At 42.4% G+C, this 26969-nt stretch overlaps 2 protein-coding genes across 3 annotated transcripts; both read left to right on the top strand.

The window, feature by feature from the left end:
- Positions 1 to 276: 276 nt before the first annotated feature.
- LOC139471747 (uncharacterized) lies at positions 277 to 10009 on the top strand. 2 transcript variants are annotated; one of them, XM_071254228.1, is made up of 11 exons: positions 277 to 353; positions 2602 to 2713; positions 3153 to 3253; positions 3664 to 3811; positions 4331 to 4443; positions 4863 to 5055; positions 5843 to 5967; positions 6381 to 6404; positions 6855 to 6945; positions 9175 to 9293; positions 9929 to 10009. In XM_071254228.1, exons 1-11 carry the CDS (start codon positions 314 to 316, stop codon positions 9937 to 9939), a joined length of 1077 nt encoding a protein of 358 aa, XP_071110329.1. In that variant the 5' UTR covers positions 277 to 313; the 3' UTR covers positions 9940 to 10009. The 2 variants fall into 2 exon arrangements, with proteins under 2 accessions (XP_071110329.1, XP_071110330.1); XM_071254229.1 differs by lacking the exon at positions 9929 to 10009 and having other exon boundaries at positions 9175 to 9301.
- A 1855-nt stretch (positions 10010 to 11864) lies between these two features.
- On the top strand, positions 11865 to 26535 carry LOC139471670 (uncharacterized). The gene is made up of 11 exons (XM_071254116.1): positions 11865 to 11940; positions 17904 to 18018; positions 19214 to 19323; positions 19819 to 19951; positions 20691 to 20794; positions 21463 to 21640; positions 23407 to 23531; positions 23925 to 23948; positions 24283 to 24373; positions 26170 to 26288; positions 26405 to 26535. The coding sequence occupies exons 1-11, from the start codon at positions 11901 to 11903 to the stop codon at positions 26413 to 26415; spliced, it is 1050 nt and encodes a 349-aa protein (XP_071110217.1). The 5' UTR covers positions 11865 to 11900; the 3' UTR covers positions 26416 to 26535.
- Positions 26536 to 26969: the final 434 nt, after the last annotated feature.

The raw sequence follows: 26969 nt of genomic DNA, 5'->3' as shown, positions 1-26969 counted from the left end.
TCTTGAACATCGTGAGTGACATTGTTGTGTATATATATATATAGTAACATGTTTCATGAAATATTAGCATGATAAGATAATTAAAAAATATATATATAAATCATTGCTAGAAGTGACGTGCCCAACGTTTACTGTAATAACTATCCTTCCCAATTGGTTCGGACCAATTACAGGGTTTTAATGTCAAGGCTTTATTGGGACAGCTTTAACACCAGGTTTAAGTGCACAGCGCGAGTATATAATACGGGTCGTCATCTACTTGCTGCATTTTGAGCCCAGCTGGGTACAGAGGTAGTAACTGACTCTAAACAACATGACGCCCTACTTGGTTGTCTTTATGCTGGCTTCTATGGGTAAGTACTATGCATTGTTCTGCTGTATTTACAGATTATTGAATGTTATTTGGCCAAACTTTTTATAACAGGTATGGTGCTGACAAACCTAGAAACATATTGGGGGCGAACAGGGATTCGAGCCCACAATCATAGGTTACTGGCGTGCCCTAAGGGACGCAACTCTGCTCAGCGAATAGCGGCGCCTTAGACGACTGGGCCACCCGTGCCCCCTACTGTAATTAAAACCTGTCCGGATTCGGGCCCGCCTGCACAAAGCGATCTTAGCGCCACGACTATTGTAAGCCTGTGTTAAAGCATGGGAGTTACAATCATCTTAGCGCGAACATCGCTTTGTGCTGGTGGGCCAAGGTCAGAAGTGGTCCCCAGAAACATGTGAAATACTTTTACATGACTTATTTGCTGGTTGAAAGAGGCGACCTTTTGTTCGGGTGGTTCGGTTCGGTCAACGTTTCAGCTCCTTATTCGACGAATTACAGGCTGCCGTCATTTAACTGTAATGTAAATATTGCAGAATGCGGCGTTAAAACGGCGTGATATATGTGGAATACAGTTCTTATGGTCGAAGTAAAAATACGTGTGTTAATTTGTTTTTCAAAATGTCTCTTTTAAATTGTCAGTAGCCATATAGTGAAACCTCGTTTGTCCGCCGGAGACCTTTAAAAGTTGCTATGTTCACTGAAGTGAAACCTTGTTTATCCGGAAACGTCATAAAATTACCTTGTGCACGTCAACAAATGTATACAGATCGTCCCAGGTTTTTGTTACGTGATGTCACTTCATCTGAAATAGTACTCACTGATTAACGGGATTTCATAATATTGCACATCTGTAACGTGAAAACTCAACTTAGTGGATGAGCTTCTTCCCCCGGAGAGCGCGAGGTTCGTGGTTCGATCCCCTGGCTGTGTCATGCCAAAAGACGTTCAAAGTTGGTACTAATTATTACCCCGCCTTCTGCTCATCATCAAGGGCGTAAAACAATTGTACTGTGTCTGAATGGGGTATTCATGATCAACTGCAAGCATGGCATCTCGGTGGGCTGGCACTAAAGCCGTAAGTCCGGATGAGCACAAGCAACGTGGCTTGATCTCACATTAAATGAAAATACAGATTCTGATTGGCTAATGAGCGGCAATTATTTTCCTTGTAATCCGGTTGTGTATGAGAAATCAATCACAACACACCATATATACTCCTTGAGATCGGTTGTAAGATAATGTTAGTTCAAGAATCCTTAACGCGACGTTAAACTGAACCCATCTCTCGCATGACGCTGATACGCGGTGCGGTGACTAAAATACTAGTCAAAGCGGCGTTAACTCAATTCCACTTTCCTGAAAACTGCAGCGGAACAAGACTGTGTACATAATTATCTGACAAGGAGGTTAAATACAGGAAAGTTTATATTAATCATGTTCTGGTGTAATTTTGTGTCAGCTGTAAGGTCGCACGGGTCACAGCTCTCATTATATCTGACCTTGATCTTTGTACGTGACCCATAACATTGAACTATGTTATTGTAGCTCTTTGTTTTATTGATTTACGTTCAACACCCACGGCTTTACTCCTTCGGGAGTAGGCGGCTTGAATCAATGTTATACATGGACAATCAGATCTCCAGATAACTTTTTGAGCAATTTTCTGTTTTAATTGGGTTATTACATTTTTCATTGGTTAACCAATATTTTTTCACTCGTCTATTCATCACTCTATTGGGGTTTTCCAAAAATTAGTGAACATTTTACGATTTTTAAAAAGTGAAATAATGTTTTAGATGTGTATAAATGTTCTAAATATAGGCTTGACTCGAAAAGTAAATAAGCTCGGAATTGTTCGCATGCTGAAAAAACCTCATTGGTTATTTTTATACATTTGAGTTTTTCATTTAATGCTTGCGTTCCTGTTCGCAAGTTAATTGAGAGTAATTAGGTTTTGAATATATATATTTATTAATATATTTATTTTATATTTTTATTTTTTATATTTTTGATCAATATTATTATTATTTTAAAACAATTTGGGGGGGAGGGGCTGGTGGGTGGTGTGTGGGGGGGTATTTTACACTAATACGCTGCTCATCTGTAGCTCAGGGACAATAGAGAAAGTGTATATATATGAGCATGGAGAGTTGAACGCAACATCCTAGCCCTAAGTGCCCCTGTGATAAGCAGTCACGTGAGCTGCTGATGTATTCCAGCATCATAAACTTAGTCAAACCAAGCATGACATTCGTGTTTCTTTGCAGCCAGACTGAGTTATGGTGACAGGTGTGACATGAGGCATTGTTATATCCCAATGATTCCCTATAGTGGTGCGCTCAGTGAGCTTCCTCCGGACCAGGTGCCTCAATTTTGCAGGTAGATACTCCTTTTGTAAACATGCTGATTTGAATGTATCGTATGTATCAATATTTAAAACAATGTAGGATAACGACACAATCTTTAAAGTGATATTTTCAGATATGAGGAACCATTCTGATATCGTTTAGGTTCATGTGAATGAGTGAGTAAGTATATTCGACGTCGCTTTTAGCTGTATTCCAGCAGTATCGAGGCGGGGGACACCAGACATGGCCTTCACACATTGTAGCCATGTGGGGAATCGAACCCGATTTGGACATTTCTAGCTGTGGAACCTATGAATGACCAGGAAATCAATATCGCCTTGTTGATGTCTGTACCTTCCAGTATTGGCTTATTAAGTTATTGATCAGATCCGGATTTATTTTTAGTATGTTTCAACCGTGTATATTTTATGTTAAGTCTTAACTATTTATGTCGCGTTATGTTTCCCCAGTGATGCTGGACAGGCCCTTGGTTGTATGGATGAGGTCGTTGGAGAATGTCAATACATGAAAGATACGGTATCCTCCTTTGATGTCATGATTTCCAGAGTGTGTGAGTACACAAGACGAACACCGTATGCCCTCTTCGTGAATATGGGATATTTTTCAAGACGATACAATTGAATCTCTAGAAGGACAAGCCAAACAACATTTTTAAACCAACAGCACAGTATTTGTACAACAGCTGGCATCTGGCGAACAAGATTTTTGCCAGAAATATTCCAGAATTATATTTTAAAAAACGAACCAGCATCCATCACCCTCGTTCACGCATGAAGATTAGGGTTAGAATAGGTCTTCATCAACCCATGCTTGTCGTAAGAGGTGACTAACGAGATCGATTGGTCAGACTCACTGACTCAGTTGATGCATGTTATCGTATCCCAATTGCGATGCGGTATTTAACAACAAACAAACAAACAAACATGAACCATCTGCTTCGCATGTGTTATTGATACTCAGGCGGTGAGAGGGATCTCGATGAGGATGAGGACGAGAATGAGGATGACAGAAGGAGGGGGACAACCTGTTCATTCAGGAGGAAGGGCAAGATTCAGAGATGCGCACACAAACTGCAACGTCTTGTCTACGATCAACCAATCGTTTGCGGGTGACACATGCATTATCCATTTTTATAACCTATTCATTGGGAGCGCTATTAAGTAAAAGACTTCTTTCTATAGGCATTAAAACCTATTGTGAGGTTTTACTTCCCAGTCGGGTTAAATCTCATAAACAGGCACGTTGTAATGTCCCTGGGATTTGGCCCCCTTGGTTTTTCCCTCTCCCCAGGCCATGCCCTGTCTACCAAAACCTCATGAGCGTGTTTTCTTCAATACTTAACATGTGTTTTGCATTTAATTCTTTGACTGATTTAAGAAGTGAGTGAATCTGGTTTACGCGGCTTTAAGCAATATTATTATTAATGATATTATTTATCAGTTACATGTATCTGAAGTGAGTGAGAAATGGAGCTGGTTTTGACAATAATCCTGGGTAGTATTAAACATAATTTTTCCAGTAAAATACTGGATTGACAAAAAGATGAGCGTAATATATTTGCTCTGCAGATAGCAATTTAACTTCATAATCAATTAGTATGTCATTAGTATTTTTGTTTTTGTTTTAGGAAGGTGAGAAGAACCATTGGTTGTCTCCAAAAAAACATCGCGAAATGCCCAAGTGTTTTTAACCCTGCAGTTATACGCTTGGACACACTACGCTCAAATCTTTTGTCGATTTGTAAGTGAATGTACAAGTTTTTGTATTAGCTCACCTGGGCAATGAACCTTTTAAGGTTCTCGCAAAAGAACCATGATATTTCAGGACAGCCATAGTTAAATATGAATGATCGGTCATTAGGCAGTTAATTACGGATACTGCAATGACATTTTGGCTATGTGTGGTGGTGCTCAGCATAGACATGATAGTTCGTTCTTTCTGTAGGTCAGCTGTAATGAAAATATAGAAAATGATAAATGTGACCATCATTTGACCCTCCTACACAGTGAAAGCAGGAATCAGCTACATGTACCAACACGTCCGTATACCCACTCAATTACTCCCATGTATCAAGTGTTCTAGACAGCCATCACATGAACTAGTATGGTAAATATTGTTTTTTGGTAATAATCAATATCCTCTTCACAACATGCTTCTAGGTGTAGAGACGGAGGCACCATCAACCAGAGGACCCCCAACGACACAAGCACCAACGACACAAGCACCAACGACACAAGCACCAGCGACCTGCCCCGATGATTTCATGACGCCAATGCAAAACTGCCTTGGGGACTTAAGCGCCCAGATGCAAGTTCTGTCATCGGGAGCCCCGGAAGGCATGCAGGCGTGCAGGTGAGCTAACGGGTGAACGTCTGATACGAAGCCACGGATCCCAAACGGGCGTGCAGGTGAGCTAACAGGTGACATTTGTCTGATCTGAAGCCACGGATGTCACACAGACGTGCATGTGAGCTAACAGGGGAACATTGTCTGATCTGACGCCACGGATCTCACACAGGTGTGAAGGTAAGCCAAGAGATGAAAGTTGTCTGACCTGAAGCCACGGATCTTACATAGGCGTGCAGGTGAGCTAAGAGATGAAAGTTGTCTGACCTGAAGCCACGGATCTAACACAGGCGTGCAGGTGAGCTTAGAGATGAAAGTTGTCTGACCTGAAGCCACAGATCTTACACAGGCGTGCAGGTGAGCTAAGAGATGAAAGTTGTTTGACCTTAAGCCACGGATCTTACATTGGCGTGCAGGTGATCTGACAGAAGAAATGTGTCTTGTCGGAAGCCACTCATCTTACAGTGTGCAGGTCTGATGGCCCAACCTAGTGTTGTTTATTTGTTAGCATGTAATCAGAATAGAAGTGACTACTTATTGCCTGAAACTCTTCCACACTTGATGTAAATAAAAGCTACTCAAACCTTTCCATGACACCACTATTGATGTAGCAGGACTATTTTTTATCTCCCTTTGCATGCTGAAACTCATTATAATAAATGAAAATTAACTACTACTATTACCACCATCCCCTCGTAGCAGTTCTCTTTTTATTTCCATCAGTACATGTATTTACAAATTATTTGTACATCATACGTCCTAACAATTTGCTATCCGTCTATCCTTCCTTCAGTTCTCTGACATCCAGCTTGGACTGTGTCTCCAACTTAACCGTGGCCTGCGGGGATAATGCTCAATTTGCCAGTATGGCATCCATGTTTAATGTGGACCAAATCAGAACTCAGGCAAGTTTCCTGTGTAAGTATTACTGTTTTCTCTTATAACCCCTGTATAACCCTTCCTATTGGCACGGAGAACAACCCAACTTGAAAGTAGTTATCCAATGCACAGAGTTACCCCCCTTAGACAAGTCAAGATCCGATGGTCAAAGGTTTAAATCCCAGTTTCGCTCTGATAATGATAATTGGTCTATGACAACCACTTGCGTTTTTGAGGTTTTGCCGAAGTGGTAAACTTCTCATATGAGAAGTGAAATGATATATCTCTGAAATATTTTAAAACCGACGTTAACCTACTCATTCACTCTGAGTAGCCTCTGGCTCTTCGGGGCAAAAAACTTTATATGTGGTACCGTGAAATCTCATTTGAATTAATCTTTTATGGTCTCAATATGTGTAATCTCATAACTATTTACACATTTTATCGACCAGGTGCGGGCGATGACGGAGGAGACAGTACGTATTGTTTCCATCTTTCTCATAACATTTAGGATCCGAGTAACATGCGCAGAATTGCTTCCTATAGCCGTGCAAAGATCCGCCTGTGTGCTCGACACACGTGTATGCCATGTGTGTAAGTCACGTACGTGAATATCGCATGTAAGTCAGGACGCTTAAATTCTCCGCGACAATGCTCCTTAGTTTATCAGCACAATATCCATGCATGTTCGCGTGTATTACTTCCCCATTTTCAAAGTTACTCAGGGAGTTTCTTCTTTACTTGAAAGTTTTTTCTTGCTTTTATATATGACTTTATATATTTTCTGTAACAATGCTAGGTACAATACTTCGAAAAGTGACATGCATTCGCAGCAAATGTAATAATCCCACCCGAGGCACTAAACATACTCAGTACTCGATAATAATATTTGTACACAAGTTTTATCGACTGTTTCGTGTTCAAAGGAGGATGTCCGTCAAACTTGCAACAGGAGATACTTGATTGCGTAGCACCGCTGCAGGGGGTTGGAGTCAACGACCAATCTGCCATGTGTAGGTAAGTGAAGAGAGTGTGTAAGTCAGGGACGTCTATGTTGGATGTATATGTCATGTGTGTAAGTCGGATGTGTATGTCATGTGTGTAAGTCAGGGACGTGTATGTCATGTGTGTAAGTCAGGGACGTGTATGTCATGTGTGTAAGTCAGGGACGTGTATATCATGTGTGTGATTCAGGGACGTGTATGTCGTGTGTGTAAGTCAGGGACGTGTATGTCATGTGTGTAAGTCGGTTGTGTATGTCGTGTGTGTAAGTCAAGGACGTGTATGTCATGTGTGTAAGTCGGTTGTGTATGTCATGTGTGTAAGTCGGTTGTGTATGTCATGTGTGTAAGTCGGTTGTGTATGTCATGTGTGTAAGTCGGATGTGTATGCCATGTGTGTAAGTCAGGGACGTGTATGTCGTGTGTGTAAATCAGGGATGTGTATGTCATGTGTGTGTAAGTCGGTTGTGTATGTCGTGTATATGTCAGGGACTTGTATGTCGTGTGTGTAAATCAGGGATGTGTATGTCATGTGTGTGTAAGTTGGATGTGCATGTCATGTGTGTAAGTCGGATGTGTATGTCATGTGTGTAAGTCGGATGTGTATGTCATGTGTGTAAGTCGGATGTGTATGTCGTGTGTGTAAGTCAGGGACGTATATGTCATGTGTGTAAGTCAGGGATGTGTATGTCATGTGTGTGATTCAGGGACGTGTATGTCGTGTGTGTAAGTCAGGGACGTGTATGTCGTGTGTAAGTCAGGGACGTGTAAGTCGCGTGTGTACGTCAGGGACGTGTATGACGTGTGTAAGTTGGATGTGTATGTCATGTGTGTAAGTCAGGGATGTGTATGTCATGTGTGTGATTCAGGGACGTGTATGTCGTGTGTGTAAGTAAGGGACGTGTATGTCATGTGTGTGTAAGTCGGTTGTGTATGTCATGTGTGTGTAAGTCAGGGATGAGTATGTCGTGTGTGTAAGTCGGTTGTGTATGCCATGTGTGTGTAAGTCAGGGACGTGCATGTCATGTGTGTGTAAGTCGGTTGTGTATGTCGTGTGTGTAAGTCGGTTGTGTGTGTCGTGTGTGTAAGTCGGTTGTGTATGTCATGTGTGTGTAAGTCAGGGACGTGTATGTCATGTGTGTAAATCAGGGATGTGTATGTCATGTGAGTGATTCAGGGACGTGTATGTCGTGTGTGTAAATCAGGGATGTGTATGTCATGTGAGTGATTCAGGGACGTGTATGTCGTGTGTGTAAGTCAGGGATGAGTATGACGTGTGTAAGTTGGATGGGTATGACGTGTGTAAATAAGGGACGTATGTGTAAGTTGGATGTGTATGTCGTGTGTGTGTAAGTTGGATGTGTATGTCGTGTGTGTGTAAGTTGGATGTGTATGTCATGTGTGTAAGTCGGTTGTGTATGTCGTGTATATGTCAGGGACTTGTATGTCGTGTGTGTAAATCAGGGATGTGTATGTCATGTGTGTGTAAGTTGGATGTGCATGTCATGTGTGTAAGTCGGATGTGTATGTCATGTGTGTAAGTCGGTTGTGTATGCCATGTGTGTAAGTCGGACGTGTATGTCATGTGCGTGATTCAGGGACGTATATGTCATGTGTGTAAGTCAGGGATGTGTATGTCATGTGTGTGATTCAGGGACGTGTATGTCATGTGTGTGATTCAGGGACGTGTAAGTCGTGTGTGTAAGTCAGGGACGTGTATGTCGTGTGTAAGTCAGGGACGTGCATGTCATGTGTGTGTAAGTCGGTTGTGTATGTCATGTGTGTGTAAGTCAGGGATGAGTATGACGTGTGTAAGTTGGATGGGTATGACATGTGTGTAAATAAGGGACGTATGTGTAAGTTGGATGTGTATGTCGTGTGTGATTCAGGGACGTGTATGTCGTGTGTATGTCAGGGACGTGTATGTCGTGTGTAAGTCAGGGACGTGTGTATGTCGTGTGTGTAAGTCAGGAACGTGTATGTCGTGTGTAAATCAGGGACGTGTATGTCGACTGTGTAAGTAAGTCAGGGACGTGTATGTCGTCTGTGTTAGTCACGTACGTGAATATCGCGTGTAAGTTAGGAACGTGTATGTTATGTTTGTGAATCAGGGTCGTATATCTTATGTGTGTCTGTCAGGGATTTGCATGTCATGGATATGTGATATGAGATATGTGTGAGAAGTGTCGGCGGTGCATGCTTTGAGTGTTACATTTAATTGACCTTATCGTATATTTCCTTCTAGTATGGCCCGCACAGCGTTCAGTTGTGTTGACGACCTGGTGGCCATTTGTGGTAGCAGACTCGGGGATCTGTTAAGTCAGATGCAATTTGACCGGACAAGACAAGCACTGGCGTCTGTATGTGAGTAAATGTTTGTACAAAACATTATTAATACTGGTTTTTTATTTAACTTTTATCAGTTTTCAAATAATATCACTGAAATGGTACTGTTCACATGCATTGTACATATGTGTGGGGGGCGGTCGGGTAGCCTAGTGGTTAAACCGTTCGCTCGTCACGCCAAAGACCCGGGTTCGATTCCCGACATGGGTACAAAGTGTGAAGCCCATTTCTGGTGTCCCCCGCCGTGATATTGCTGGAATATTGCTAAAATCGGCGTAAAACCATACTCACTCACTCACTCACATATGTGTGGAATCGACCCGGGCCTAAGGCGCGACAAAGGAAGGCTTTCATCAATAAGATCCCAAAGCACTCCCCGCTCCCATCTTATAAAAACATAAATGTTAAAAAAACCCAGAGATTAGTTTTCCTTCTTCTCGCTTTTGTTTGTGACAACTAAGCAAAAACAGCTCTCCAACAAAGAGTGTTTCGTTCATTTAATTTCATTCCGCTTTTTACACTATATATTTAAAAAAAGGTGTTTATGAACTAAAATGCGAAAGAAAGAGCTTATTTGGTAGCAACATTGTTTGTTTAGCTAGCGGAAACAAGCGAGTCCTGCATTTATGCCTACAATTCCTTTATTCCCACAGGTCCAGCGTAGAAAACATCGTTCAAGCTCATCTATGGTACATCTCTGTATATTCATCTGCTTTTCAAATGATAAAATAAAGGTAATTACTTAATAATGTGTCTGTTTTGTCTGCAGCTAAACACAAAACCATATTCCACGCTAACGTAGCATCTCCCATCTAATGTTGCCTTGATTCTCAGCTTCAGGTTGATTTTTAGTAAAAACGCCATTTGGGATTCCGGGTTTGAAAAAATAACGTTCGCCGCCATAGCATGATTTTTAGTAAAAACGCCATTTGGGATTCCGGGTTTGAAAAAATAACGTTCGCCGCCATAGCTTTGTTTGGAAAGTGGTAGCATCATCTGCAAAACCAACTTAGCGCAGAGTGACTCTCGCTAATGAGCTTGAAACCAACTAACAATCAAAATCACTCTTCTGAACGAGATATCTACAGACTGAATTTCAAAATCCTAGCCAATGAAATCAGAGATAAATGTTCCCTACAGGTAAAACTCTGGCTGTAACTGTGTCCCCTATATGTTTGAACGTATCCCCAGAAACCTATCCTATTTGCAAGAGGCGACTAGGTGGATCGGATGGTTCGGCCTGGTGACTTGGCGTGTATGGCGTGGGTGGATGTTCATAACATCAATCATTGGATTATTAATTATTACAGGCTGTCGTGATACAGATGGAATGTTGCTGGGTGTGGCGTTAAACAACGAACACACACATCTAACGCTTTTTTATGATTCCACACTCGTTCATTCATAACTGGCTTCAAGTAGCCTCACCCCAGGTCATCTACTGTTTAATCACTATATATGGTTATGTTACATGCAGACATATTCTCATATATCTTATATCATAAATCACTCATCAACAATACTTGCTTAAGACTCAATACACGCTGTTTTGTCCTGTAGATAAATACATTAACAGGGACTGTTTGAGAGCGTTTGCTTTCATTATACACTGAACTCCTCATAACCATATACAGATAGTCCCTAACTAGGAACTGGGACAACCCGCATAGCGGAAGGTCCGGGGTTCGAATCCAGGCCGCGTCACTCGGCATGAAGGGGCTAAAACAAGGACTGGTCGGCTCGGAGTCAGTATACTGCGTCTAAGTGGGGTATTATTGTGCACTTCGGCATGGTATCTCAGTGGACTGGCACTACAAAATCGACATTCGTCAAGAACAAGAACTAGTCCAAGAAACCACAGACGCACACACACACACACATGTGCATGCACGTCGCTATAAAACTGCAATAATCTTGGACGCGACGTTAAACCCCATTTCATCTAATCTTACCATACACAGAAGACCCATGACTAAGTTCTGGGACAACCATCCCATCATCCCATATAGAGAGGATCCATAGTTTTGGGACAGAGCATCCGAGTGTGACACAATTTACACACACTATTTACACATTTGGGTAATAATTGATAACATAATTACTCTCACCCCACAATGTGAAATCATAAAGCATATTTCCCTGTCCTGTTTCATGTAATCAGTTTTGTTTATTACCCATACTCTGACAAGAGAAACCCAAGTTCCCATAAAACACTTTCAAACTGCAGTGACTATGAACACGCCTACCACAGGAAACAAGGCGTTACGCCCACTGTCTAACTAAACCCAGAAACAGCCAGAAAGGCCAGTACTTTCACAAAGACCCAAGTAGACAGATTACAACATCGCGATTGACGCCCCTTCCCATTTACCTATATGTTGAAACAGAAAGGGAAACAATGATCACGCGAATCAAAGGGTAAGGTGACATCACTATTTGCTGCCGAAATGCTACTGATAACTCTATCCTTCCAAATTGGTTTGGACCATGGTTTTAATGTCAGAAATGATTAAACTTGATTGAACTCCGGATATGAGTTAATAATTTTAACATCATATAATGAGTGTCACTTTCTGGCGGCACCAGTAGCTCAGTTGTGTACAGAGCTGGCAACAGACTCGAAACATGAAGTCCTGTTTGGTTTTCGTCGTCATGACTGCTTTGGGTAAGTGCTATTTCTGCTGCCTTAACCCGTGAAGATCTAGGGTAGAATAGGTCTTCAGCAACCCATTCTTGTCGTAAGAGGCGACTAATGGGATCGGGTGGTCAGGCTCGCTGACTTGGTTGATGCATGTCATCGTATCCCAATTGCCTGGATCGATGTTCATGGTATCAGCCACTGGATTGTCTGGTCTAGACTCGATTATTTACAGACCCCCGTCACATAGCTGGAATATTGCCAAGTGCGGCGTTAAACAACAACAAACAGACAAACAAACAGACAAACAAACTGCCTTCTATTTTACGAAAATTAAGAAACTGTTTTGGGCCATTTTTAAAATCTCCTAATGTTCCTATTGTTTGAGGATGGTAACATTCATAACATGTAAAGAATTCAAGCTCAAGTGACAGGTGTAATACCTGGGCGAGTCTCGGTGTTTATTATATACATATGAATGAAATACTGGAATTTATCAGTGACGATAGATCAAGTTATCAGTCACTAGTGAGTGATATAAAAAAGTTACCGGGTACCGGAACTACTTTCTCCTGAATCAAAACATTACGTTTACGTCAGATGCCGACTGTCTAAACCGCAGGTGCATAGCTTCTCTTCAACTGACCCCAGGAACTTTTTGACGAGTCTGATGTCTGGAAATAACATCTATGGCAATATTAATATCACTCTTGCGTCGGGCATGCTTCACCAGACATTCGGCACAACTGGCGACAGCGAGACGTACCGCCGAGGCGAGAAGCGCCCGCTTGAATTTTCCGAGAATTGAACTTTCCTAATTTAATTCATGATAGCAAGCAACAATGTTTCAGTTAAAATGTTCGGGGTTCTATAAATGTGTTTATGTCAACTTTCATACTTATCTGTGAGAACATTTGATCAAATTTGGCGGATTTTGTAAGCCTGGAGAGCGCTCAGCTGATCGTTCGACATGGTCACAGTACTAACTGTTTATGTATTCCTACGCCAATAACATAATCGCTGTTTCAAAATGATTTCTGTTTTCATTTTAACAGGAATGTTTAATTATGACAAACAAAAATGTCCACGCAACTTAATACTCGATATGAAATAATATATTTCGCATAACATATATTAACAGCTAGGGCTAGTTTTATTCACGAACTATATTCTTTTCGCAAACCCCCTTTATACGGCGGTGGTTAAGGTGCGACAGGGAGAACTTAGTAATTTATCAGACACTGTTTTCGAAAATATATATAAATTGCAAGTAATAAAAATAAAACATGTATATAATAAATAGAAAATTCAATGTGTTTTCTCAAATACCACTTTTATCTCACGAGATGAGATAAAAGTGGTATGAGAAAACAAATTAAATATCCTCTATATATTGATTGTTAACACCTGGTCGAGGATGCGCATGAACCTGTATAACCCACTGAAGGAGTTGATAACACGACAACTGCCAAGATTTGCGTCAAAGAGTCTTTTAACATCTCCATCACCAAAATTCCTACAATATCCCGTCTGGCTGTAAACAGTCGAATCTCGAAACTACAAACCAGTGCGTGAAAGCAAAGGTAACGATACACGCCACCGGGGTACGATGATACACAAACAAGGTTACGTTGTCTTTATATATTTTTATCTCAAAGGGGTTGGGGTTGGGGTTGGGGGGGGGAGTTTTCTTTTGCAGAATGCCTATTCCGGATGGTCAAAACCTACAATGTGAAACCAAATGGTTAACATAGTTACAGTCCCAAGACTTTGACGATCTACACTGAAAGGCTAAAGAAACGTCATGTGGATGTATCATATAAATATCTTTATTTTTAAATGCTTATATATGTAAGTAAAGACAGCGGAGAAAGTCAGTGTTTGACCCACATGAAATTAACAGTCTGGGGAATGTTTTTGCGAATTGTGAAGTTGGGGAGGCACCAGAATTCATCACAGCTGGGGGGTTCAAAATCAGTACCTGGTGTGTCCACCACGGGCGTGGAGTGGACTAGCCTGTTGATGAAGGCCATTGGGATATGGGCCCATATCCTCAGAAACGCTACACGCAGTTCTGCTGCAGTTGTCGGCCTTGGGCGTACGTCGTTAAGTCGGCGTTGGATCTCATCCCACAAGTGTTCAATGGGATTCAAATGCGGACTGAGGGCAGGCCAAGGCATGATTTGGATGTTGTGCTGCTGGAGGAAGTCCCCGGTGACTCTGGCAGTGTGGGGACGGGCTTTTTCTTGCTGAAAGGTGTGGTTTTGATGACGGGCAAAAAAGGCACGATATGGGGTCTGAGGACTTGGTCAATGTAGCGGAGAGCTGTGATGTCATTACCCCTGCCTGGACCAATATTCTGAAAGACCACAGGTCCCACTCTCTGGTTCAGTCCGATTCCACCTCAAACCATGATGCTTGGGCCGCCCCACGGGCCTCGTTCCATAAAACAAGCATCAGCATAACGTTCGCTGAAACACAGTGGCGACTTTCATCAGTGAAGATGATTCTTCTCCATTGCTGTTGACGTCAATTTTGATGCCGTCTGGCCCATTGCAGTCGGGCCTGTAGGTGACGATCTCTCAGGATGGGTACACAAGCAGGATGGTGGCACGAGATGTTGTTGGCAGTTAGGCGACGTTGGACTGTACGATCACTGATGACACGCTGGTGGTTGCCAATGGTTTGCCAAGCTGTTTCAGTGGCCATTCGGAATCGGTTCTGCAGATGTTGGGGTATCATGAACCGATCTTGTCTGGGAGTAGTGACTCTAGGACGACCACGACGCGGTCGGTCGTCGGTGGTGTTGGTCGTGTTGTGGCGATGTTTCAAACAATATATCGTTCTGACGTTGACATTGAATGCATTTGTAACGACCTGTGCACTCTGGCCTGCTTGCAGTCTTCCGATCGCTTGTTGTCTCTCATTTCCTTTAGAATCTTGGCATGGCTGATGAATCGAAATAACGAAAGCCAGCTTAACATTTTTGGGCGTCTTTTATACACATACCATCCACGATATGCACGTGCATCTTGTTTTTGACAAGACTTTTCGCAACTGAGTCCCATTGCACTTTTGTAGGCTGCGTTTGGGCAAAGCACTTCATTTTAAACTCAATTGTTAAGTGGACTTTAAGGCAACAAAAAGAAGCATTAGAACGTTAAATGAGTTTATTGACCACAGAACATGTAACTACCAGTGTCTGTGAAGTTTTATCAGTATTTTCAGAAGTGACGTTTCTTTTTTCTTTCAGGGTATATCAAATATTTGACAATTTAAATATATCTGGTTGAGAGCAAACGAGTGAGTGAGTATGGCTTTACGCCGTTTTAGCAATATTCCAGCAATATACACCAGAAATGGGCTTCACACATTGTGAATCGAACCCGGATCTTCGGCGTGACGAGCGAACGCTTTAACCACTAGGCTACCCGACCGCCCACAGGGAGCAAGATGAAACCGAAACTTGAATCTAAACGCATTGTAGTGAAGGGGAGCGCATGTAGATTTAAAAGCAACCATCACGAAATAAAATCCATAGACCCTTTTCAAGCCATAAATGCTGCATAAGACAAAGGTTTAAATCAGCTTCAAACTTACTTATAAAATTTTATTTTTAAAACAAACATGTATCCTCTGATGCAGACTCGGACAAGGAGAACCGAATACTACATTGTAAATTTACGATCAAGGGAAATATTTTCTACACAGATTTAGATCTGAATAGTTTATTAAATATGTTTTTTTATATCTTTTTTGAATTAGGATGACAAACATCTTTTAAAATATCATTTCCTAAATGAAGCAGATTTCACATTTTAAAAGCATTCATTCACATAATAAATGTACATACAATGTATCTGAACAAAAATAGAACAACTAGAGTTAACTTAGTAACATATTTTTACATTTCTCAGATGTTAAGCAAATTCCAGAACAATTTAATAATATTAGCATTGATTCACCTGAGGTTTCTGCAAAAACTATGAATCAGAAATCTTCTTGAAATAAGATCGAAGTACGCACTGGTGTGTTTTTTTTCTAATAATAGTTGCATCCCGGTACGTTTTGTTACCTTGTCAGTTCTGTGTGAATTGACAAACAATATGTACGAATAGAAGGAATTACGGCTATTATTACCAAATGTGCTCACTGCCAGTGAACAACGCGTGTAGATTGATGAAGGGAAGATGGAACAGACTGAGTTGGCTGGAATCAAATAATGATTTGGTGGTACGAAGCTACTTATACTTTCTTATTGCTGAGAGAATGACTTAAAGTCGTAGAAAGTTTGTTTTTCAAAGGTGGTAGTTATGTCTGCTTCAACGACCAAGGATGCATCGACCCCGAACTTCCCAAATAACAGAGATGCCCGTTTGCCATTGTCGCAATTTTCATTCAGTGTTGTTGGGATGGGTTGGGTGAAGCTGTCGCTATAACTGATATACCTCCAACTACTGTGCTCAGCGGAGTCAACTCACCATGATAGCCCCTGGAAATTGCAACATCTGTACATGATTGGAGGAAAGAAATTATATACAGGAAATGGTTAGTGAATACGATCAGGGTGAAACTACGTGCTCACGTTCACATCTCTCGTTATCTGTAAACAAAACTATGACAAAAGATATTCACAAGAAACTTTTGTGGGAATCAATTCTTCTTTTTAGTGCTTCTTCCACGTGAATTGGCCTTCACGACCATGCTTGTCGTAAGAGTGAGTGAGTGAGTATGGTTTTACTCCGCTTTTAGCAATATTCCAGCAATATCACGGCGGGGGACACCAGAAATGGGCTTCACACAATGTACCCATGTCAGGAATCGAACCCGGGTCTTCGGCGTGACGAGCGAACGCTTTAACCACTAGGCTACCCGACCGCCCCTTGTCGTAAGAGTGACGAACAGGATTGGATGGTTAGGCTCTGTGACTTGGTTGTTGCATGTTATCGTATCCCGATTGCGTCTTTCGCAATTGCTCATGATATCAATCATTGTCTGGTCCAGTTGATTATTTACCGATCCCTGTCACTTAGCTGTGATAACCGTATGTGGCGTTAAACTAACACACAGATCTTATGATTTCTGTTTACATGTATGATTCCACATTCATCGATTCATAACTTGCGTTAAGAAGCTTAATGCCAGGTTACCAACTGCCATATAATTATGCTACATGTGGGCATATTCTAATGTATCATATATCCCTCACCTTCAACAATTGCTTGAAACCGATGTTACAACTCAACATCGAGATTTGACAATGCAACCTTTCTTGTCTTGTGTTTAAATACCCTCAACAAGGGCTGTGTTCAGTGCGTTTAATGCTGAAAATAACCATTACTGGTTGTAAAAGACGTATTGTGACGTATTGAGGTCACGTGTTCCTGCAGGTCTTCCAGCCTTTGGGTATTCCTCGATGGCTTCCTTTACTCTCAGTTCATGCACTGTGTATAGGAACTCAGGATTCCATAGTGTTCAGTAATCAAATACCTTATTTTCATATACATTATATTATACATTTATACAAGGCACTTTTCCAAATTCCAAATGCGGGTTTTTTGTTCCCCGACGTGTCACTTATGCCACCTGCACATATATCCTCATCTACTAAGTTGTACAGCTACATGTATAGCTCTTGATACGGATGTGAGAATCAAAACGTGGCTGAAACATAAAAAAAGCTTATCATCCACATTTTCTTTTCATAAATCGTATCAACTCTGAGTGAGGTATAATGTTTTGAACAATCTTTCAGTTATATCCTGGGACTCTACTAAGATGTGAGGACAGAACTTTATAATGCAGGTGTACTATAAATGCGGGTATAGTGAGCATTGATCAATATTTCTTCATCTCCCGATGATCTTCCAGGAGAGTTCCTCGTGAATGCCTATGCGGTTACAAAGAGTCTTAAAGTAATGAGACTTTCTTGGAATTACTTGCATCTTGATATTCAGCTTACATGATATTCTAATTTCGTTTTCTAACAGCCAGAGTGAATGAAGGCCAGACTTGTGGCATGGGCATGATAGAGCAGTGTGCTATCCAGCATATGAGTGCACATCGCCAGGGTGTTCCATCGGACCGGTTGCCACAGTTCTGCAGGTTGTTTGTGTCCCTTTTTTCTCATCAAAGCTCAGCATATATATTTGTTTCTCATTATTTTCAATATGGTCGCGCAAATATTACGTGTCTTCCTTTTGAAACATTTTAGCACTTATCACTAAAGAAAGGACGAACTATTTAAAGAATAAAGAAATGACACCATTTTTATTAAGATCTCCATAATTTCAGAATCGTTCTAGAAATCGTTTTTTCTAGTTATCATGAATATTGATATGAAGGAGAGATAGTCCTTGGACTTTTCCACATTCCTTTACTTGTCACAATACTAAATGTAGATGTAAAGCTAAAATGTGTCCACAAGCTGATGTTAAGTACAAATAGATGTGGAAGTTGTCCCCAGTAATATTTAGCAGACCCTTGATTTAGATGGATGTGTTATGCACGTTTTCCCCAGTAATGCCAGACAGGCCCTGGCTATATAGATGAGTTACGTTTTCCCCAGTTATGCTTGGCAGGCCTGAATATCTAGATGTGTTTTCCGCAGTGATGCTGGTTATGTATTCCCCACTAGTGTTGGGCAGGCCCTGGATATATAGATACGTTATGTTTTCCCCACTAGTGCTGGGCAGGCCCTGGATATATAAGATACGTTATGTATTCCCCACTAGTGCTAGGCAGGCCCCGGATATATAAATGTGTTATGTATTCCCCACTAGTGTTGGGCAGGCCCTGGATATATAAGATACGTTATGTTTTCCCCACTAGTGCTGGGCAGGCCCCGGATATATAAATGCGTTATGTATTCCCCACTAGTGTTGGGCAGGCCCTGGATATATAGATACGTTATGTTTTCCCCACTAGTGCTGGGCAGGCCCTGGATATATAAGATACGTTATGTTTTCCCCACTAGTGTTGGGCAGGCACCGGATATATAAATGCGTTATGTATTCCCCACTAGTGTTGGGCAGGCCCTGGATATATAAGATACGTTATGTATTCCCCACTAGTGCTAGGCAGGCCCTGGATATATAGATACGTTATGTATTCCCCACTAGTGCTGGGCAGGCCCCGGATATATAAATGCGTTTTGTATTCCCCATTAGTGTTGGGCAGGCCCTGGATATATAAGATACGTTATGTATTCCCCACTAGTGCTAGGCAGGCCCTGGATATATAGATACGTTATACGATACGATGCTTGGCAGGCCTGAATATCTAGATGTGTTTTCCCCAGTGATGCGGGACGGGCCCTGGATTGTATGGATGAAGTCGTTGCCACCTGTCCGGAAGATGAAAAGATAGGGGCATTTGTATCTATCTATGATGACGTAGTTTCCGATATATGTGAGTAAACAAGATGAAGCTTTGCTCCTATACATAAATCTGCTTTAATGAGACGAAGAGTGAGCGAATGAATGTTATTTTGCAACGCAGTAAGCTATTCCAGCTGTATCAGCGCCACCCTCAGGGACCGACCAGGTTCAGCTACAATTTTTATAGTTTTACTATGAGAGGTGTTGTAAAGAAAAACAGTCTTGTTTTTCAACAGTCTGGAGCCTATCATTTTTCAAGAATTTTCGGGCACAATATATTTTTTTTCAATAAAATCCCAGTGTCCCCCTCCCCCCCCTTTCATGCCATGCCATATTAACTATACTAATTTGAAAGAATCGGAAGCTCCCTAAATTCTTCTGAGTAGTATATAAGGCGGGAAGCACGGGTAGATAAAACGGTGTGATATAACTGAAATACTGTTCAAAGCGGAGTTAAATGCTTATCCATCTCACTCAGTCGTGTTATATCTGTTAATCATGTTATATTGTCATCCTCCTGATGCAGGTGAGGAGATAGATTCTGAGGAAGAAGACACAAAGAGAGGGACTGGTTGTTCCGCCAGAAGGAGGGGGCTCATTCGGAGATGCGCTCGCAGACTCCGACGTCTTTCTTCCTCTCTCAGTAACCTTCGTTGCCGGTAATACAACACGTTCTTGCTATTAATCAGCATCTCGTGGCTGTTTTTAGAATGGGTGAGTGGGTTTGGTTTAGCGCCGCTTTTATCAGAGTTATATATCGGCGTGTCAGTTAAAATAGGAGGAAAGGCCACAGTGATGCAGGAGTGATAGGTTTGGTGAAACTCACGGCGAGGGTGTGGTGCTGACAGACGAAGGATCATAATGCGGGCCAATAAGGAAACACATATTTCAAAAGAGAATGTCGGACATATTTTGCGGACTTCAAAGACATTTGTAAAACGGGGAATAACTAGTTAGGCGATCAACATGTCTCTTCATCCTTCCATCCGTCCGTGTTCCGTTTCCGTTGCAGAACTTCAAAACTGTTGAATATTTCTTTATGAACAGACCAGTCTGGTGGGGAACTGGTGCCTTTTGATGATTTGCGATTTTCAAAAATACTGAACAATATTGTCTTTTTCTTCACTGAACTAAAGGTATCCAAAGGCAATGAGCCAAAAAGGGGGTATAAGTAGCCAAACGCCACATCCAAATTGCACCAGATGGGGGAGATATGTCATCTCCTGATGAATCTTGTTTTAGAACATAGATTGAAGAAATATTTCTTTTTTTGTGAAATCTAATACCAAATTATTTTTATCAGTATTTTCTAGAATAAACTATTCTTTTTCCTAAAGATATAATAAAACATGACGAAATCTTTCATGTTTGTATAAATTTTCCTTTTTACGGTTTTAGGAGAGTAAGAAGAACAGTGAGATGTCTCCGAAAAAACATGGCACGTTGCCCAAGTGTAGCCGACCCCGCCCTCACGAACATGATGACAAATCTTTCGGAGATGTGTAAGTGAATGTACATTTTCTATGTTAGCTCACCTGGGCATCGAACTTGAGCATTTTTATAGTGAATCCCCCCACTAACAACCTCTTTAAGCGGTTTCAGTATGAGTGAGTGAGTTGGGTTTAACGCACCTTGGAACAGTTACAGTTATATCACGGTGCGTCAACTAAATGTGGGAGGAAAGCCCAAAATGATGCAGGTCTCAGACGTTTACCATTTTGGTAAAAACCCACGAGTACGGGTATGGTGCCTGGAAACACAATCGGGGCCTCAATCATAGGTTTCAAGAGTGTCCAAGGGACGCAACTCAGCACAGCGAATTGCGGCAACTTTGAAAAAATGATAATAGATACGTACTCACTTACCCACCAGCAAACACACCCACTCACACACCCAACCAACCACCCAGCAACACAACCATCCACCTATCACCTATCATCCAACACACTTACTCACCCAACCTCTCACTCACACACTAAATCAATGGCCTTTTCAAACATCTCACTCAACTACCAATTTCTTCACTCACTCACTCACTCAATCATCAACTCACTGGTTCACTCACTCAGCCATTTCTGTTTTTGTTTCACTACCTGTTCACAGGTGAACCATTATGGCATATACCGTGTTAAGTTGGTATGTCAATGTCACCTTCATAACGCACATCTAGGTGAAGAACCACCATTCACCAGAGCACCACCAACCACCCTGGCACCAGTCACGACTACGCAAGCACAAGGCATCTGCCCGGACGACTTCATGATGTCAATACAAACAAGTGTTGGGGACATCAGCGCCCAGATGCAGGTTCTGTCATCGGGAGCCACGGATCGCACACAGGCGTGCAGGTGAGCTAACAGGTGAAAGTTGTCTGATATGAAGCCACGGATCTTACACGGGTGTGAAGGTGAGCTAACAGGCGAAAGGTGCCTGATATGAAGCCACAGATCTCACTCAGACCCGGATCTCACACGGGTGTGCAGGTGAGCTAACAGGTGAAAGGTGCCTGGTATGAAGCCACAGATCTCACTCAGACGTACAGGTGAGGTAATAGGTGAAAGTTGTCTGATATGAAGCCACGGATCTCACACGGGTGTGCAGGTGAGCTAACAGGTGAAAGGTGCCTGGTATGAAGCCACAGATCTCACTCAGACGTGCAGGTGAGCTAACAGGTGAAAGTTGTCTGATATGAAGCCACAGATCTCACACGGGTGTGCAGGTGAGCTAACAGGTGTAAGGTGCCGGGTGTGAAGCCACAGATCTCACTCAGATGTGCAGGTGAGCTAACAGGTGAAAGTTGTCTGATCGGAATCAACGGATCTCACTCAGACATGCAGGTGAGCTAACAGGTTAAAGGTGCCTGATATGAAGCCACGGATCTCACACAGGAGTGCAGGTGAGCTAACAGGTGAAAGATATCTGCTGTGAAGCCACGGATCTCACACAGGAGTCCAGGTGAGCTTACAGGTGAAAATGTCTGATGTGAAGGCACATAACTCACTCAGACGTGCAGGTGAGCTAACAGGTGAAAATGTCTGATCGGAATCAACGGATCTCACTCAGACGTGCAGGTGAGCTAACAGGTAAAAGGTGCCTGATATGAAGCCACGGATCTCACTCAGACGTGCACGTGAGGTAACAGGTGAAAGTTATCTGCTGTGAAGCCACGGATCTCACACAGGAGTGCAGGTGAGCTTACAGGTGATAATGTCTGATCTGAAGCCACGGATCTCACTCAGACGTGCAGGTGAGGTAACAGGTGAAAGTTATCTGCTGTGAAGCCACGGATCTCATACAGGAGTGCAGGGGAGCTAACAGGTGACAGTTAGCTGCTGTGAAGCCACTGATCTCAGACAGGAGTGCAGGTGAGCTAACAGGTGAAAATGTATGATCTGAAGCCTTGGATCCCACTCAGACGTGCAGGTGAGCTAACAGGTGAAAATGTCTGATCTATAGCCACGGATCTCACCCAGACGTGCAGGTGAGGTAACAGGTGAAAGTTATCTGCTGTGAAGCCACGGATCTCACACAGGAGTGCAGGTGAGCTAACAGGTGAAAATGTCTGATCTGAAGCCACGGATCTCTCAGACGTGAAGGTGTGCTAACAGGTGAAAATGTCTGATCTGAAGCCACGGATCTCACTCAGACGTGCAGGTGAGCTAACAGGTGAAAATGTCTGATCGGAATCCACGGATCTCACTCAGATGTGCAGGTGAGCTAACAGGTGAAAATGTCTGATCTGAAGCCACGGATCTCACGCAGGCGTGCTTGTGAGCTAATAGGAAAATGTGTCACCTGGAAACACTTGTGTCAAACAGGCGTGAAGGTGAGATGGTATTCGAAATCAGAAATGATGGCTCAAACTTATGCGTGCAGGTGAAGGATTCTTTTTGAAATTAGTTAGTGCTTCAAATCATACTCAAGGGGGAGCCAATGGCTTCGGGACAACCAGCATGTCCAGATTTTGGTAAAACTTGAGAACAAATTATATTTTTTTAGCACTTTCAGGAACAGATGTTTCTTTAATCCCAGAACCCGTTCCCTTAATCCTTTCCATCTGTACACACGAATTATTTGTATGCACGTGAGCAGCTATTTGTCTATCCTCCTTCAGTTCTCTGACAAACAGCTTGGACCGTATCTCCAACTTAACCGAAGACTGTCGGGATAACCCTCAATTTGCTAGCATGGCCCACTTGTTCAATGTGGACCAAATCAGAACCCAGGCAAGCTTCATATGTAAGTACATGTATTTCGGTTTCCTCTAATAATGTATAAGCCTTCCTTTCACATGGAGAACACTCCCAACTGGCACGACTTAGTGTCTGAACGAGGCAATAAAAGTTACAGAGTTATCTCCCTTAGACATGACAGGACCCTATGGTCATTGGTCTGTCAACACCACATACGTTCTTGGGGTTTAGCCAAAGTGTAAACTTCTGTTTGTGTGACTTTGTCCAACAACAAAATTGACATACCATAATATCTCTGCAATACGACATTAAGGCCACATTAACATATTCACTCACTCCAAATAACCTTTAACTGATATCATTTTATATGTGGTGCAAAATTCTATACAAATATGTTGTACGCACGATTGCAATAATATGTACACTCTTTATCAACCAGGTCCGAGCAATGGCGGAGGAGACGGTAAGTGTGGTTTCCACCCTTCTCATCACACCTGGGGTTACTCATGAAGAGTTGCGTCCCTTAGCTCGGAACCCACGTTATATTCGACAATGATTCTTTGTTTGTAAGCATAACATCCGTGTTTGTTGGCATTAAAATCAATGTATTCGCGGAGATTCCCTTTTCATGAAAAGGAGTTTATTTTATTTTGTTTTCTGTGACAATACAGCACTTCGAAAACGTACTAAATGCATTCACAGCAAAGTGCAATCATCTCATCGGAGTCACTTACCGAAATCCAGTACTCTATATCAATATTTGTACACAAGCTTTATCGACTGTTTAATGCCCATAGGATGTCCGTCGAACTTCCGACAGCAGATAATGGATTGCGTAACACCAATACATAGTGGTGTAAACCTCGAAGACACATCCGTCAGGTGTAGGTAAGTTGAGAACTTGTGTAAGTCAGGAACGTGTATGTCATGTGTGTAAGTCAGGGACGTGTATGTCATGTGTGTGGGTCAGGGACGTGTATGTCGTGTGTGAGTCAGGGACGTGTTTGTCATGTGTGTAAGTCAGGGACGTGTTTGTCATGAGTGTGATTCAGGGACGTGTATGTCATGTGTGTAAGTCAGGGACGTGTATGTCATGTGTGTAAGTCAGGGACGTGTATGTCATGTGTGTAAGTCAGGGACGTGTATGTCGTGTGTGTTAGTCAGGGACGTGTTTGTCATGTGTGTGAGTCAGGGACGTGTATGTCATGTGTGTAAGTCAGGGACGTGTATGTCATGTGTGTAAGTCAGGGACGTGTATGTCATGTGTGTAAGTCAGGGACGTGTATGTCATGTGTGTGAGTCAGGGACGTGTATGCCATGTGTGTAAGTCAGGGACGTGTATGTCATGTGTGTAAGTCAGGGACATGTATGTCATGTGTGTGAGTCAGGGACGTGTATGTCATGTGTGTAAGTCAGGGACGTGTATGTCATGTGTGTAAGTCAGGGACGTGTATGTCATGTGTGTTAGTCAGGGACGTGTATGTCATGTGTGTAAGTCAGGGACGTGTATGTCATGTGTGTGAGTCAGGGACGGGTTTGTCATGTGTGTAAGTCAGGGACGTGTATGTCATGTGTGTAAGTCAGGGACGTGTGTGTCATGTGTGAAAGTCAGGGACGTGTATGTCATGTGTGTGAGTCAGGGACGTGTATGTCATGTGTGTAAGTCAGGGACGTGTATGTCATGTGTGTGAGTCAGGGACGTGTTTGTCATGTGTGTGAGTCAGGGACGTGTATGTCATGTGTGTAAGTCAGGGACATGTATGTCATGTGTGTGAGTCAGGGACGTGTTTGTCATGTGTGTAAGTCAGGGACGTGTTTGTCATGTGTGTAAGTCAGGGACGTGTATGTCGTGTGTGTCAACGTTAACGTTATATGATTGATGACTAAAAAGGTCTACATTTCCACAATCTTGGAGAACTCAGAATGAAATAGCAACATTCTAATTTCGGATACTGAAATTTCATCATTTCATAAAACGCACGTGGATATCGCTTTCGGTCCATAGATAACAATCTACACTAAAACTTGATGCAAGGTGTAAAATATTTAACACGCTAATAATGCCTTGCAACGTCCCCAAGCACAGTCGTATTCGAAAATGTTTTACATACATAGAAATAACGTTTGAAAAACGATTGAACTTTTTTGATAACTTGCCTTTACTCAAATTGTTTGAAAGGCATTTTGGAGACGTTGACGGATGACAAAGGAGACAAAAAACTTTTGGTCGTCCCGTTTATGTTTCTAGGTTTGTCAGCACCATGTCCGTACTCTTGGGTTTTACCAAAGTGGTCAACTCCGAGAGCTGCGTCACATTAAGCTGACACACTGGAATAATACTGTTATATACTCACTAACAAAACGGATGCCCTAGCTCCAACTCATCTAGCTTCACCACACCTTCCACGGCATGATGGCTCTCCTCCTGACACTATTTGGGGGATATCTCCATGGTGATATCACTTCGGGGAATTCACCTTGCGGTTTGTGTGCGGGTACGGTCTGAACCGCTTCCCCCCCTGATTCTATTTAGCCTTCACCTTCAACCGCCTGCAGCTTCCGTCAAAAAGCATCTCAGTCGGAGTCCAAAGGCATTAAGTGTCCGTGGTGCATGCTTCGAGTGATACATTTAATTGATCTTATGATATATATATATTCAACCAATGGTATGGGTTTCCTTCTAGTATGGCCCGGAGAGCGTTCAGTTGTGTAGACGACCTGGTGGCCACTTGTGGCAGCAGACTAGGGCCTCTGTTACGTGAGATGCAACTTGACCAAGCAAGACAAGCCCTGTTGTCCATATGTGAGTATTTGTTTGTAAAAAAGACAATTTTGATTCTGACTCGTTTTTTACACAAAGAATAAATGTATCAACAACAGGGTCGTGCCGGGTTCAAAACAATTCTTTTGTTTCCACAGGTCAAGCATAGAACAACAGTTGTTCCTGGTAATCTACAGTGATGCAATGCATATTCATGATGCCATGCAGCAGCAATTATTAGTTTCTTTGTCCGTGTGCGTACCCGCTTTTCAAATGATTAAATAGAGATGATCACTGAATATCAAGTTGTTTTGTTTGTGATTAATGACGGTCTCCGTGGCCTTGTGGATAGATGTTAAGCCAGGAGAGCGGAAGGCCAGTGGTTTGATCACCGCCCCGCCATTAGATAGTGGATGCATGGCGTTCTACTTTGGGATATAACGGTACAATCGTGACAACAAAGCCAGAAGCGGGTGCTTGACATGGTCTGCGAGAGTGCCAAAATCTATTTGTGTTTGATAGCAGCTGCATGTTTGTGTTCAGTGGGCAATGATAGGTGACTATTGTTTTACGCCATTTTTAAAGTGTGTGTGACCATATGTGGAATAGAACCCGTGTCTTCGCGTAACAAGCGAACGCTTTAACCACTAGGCTACCCCACCGCCTCTTAACGCCATACTACAGGAAAATGACGGTGGAGGACACTACACATGGGATTCACAT

Source organism: Haliotis cracherodii, unplaced genomic scaffold (assembly GCF_022045235.1).
Source record: "Haliotis cracherodii isolate W230 unplaced genomic scaffold, xgHalCrac1.p SCAF_23, whole genome shotgun sequence".
In the NCBI taxonomy this organism is placed as follows: Eukaryota; Metazoa; Mollusca; class Gastropoda; order Lepetellida; family Haliotidae; genus Haliotis; species Haliotis cracherodii.
The sequence above is the reverse complement of the archived record's forward strand: the minus strand, read 5'-3'. Positions and strand labels throughout refer to the sequence as shown.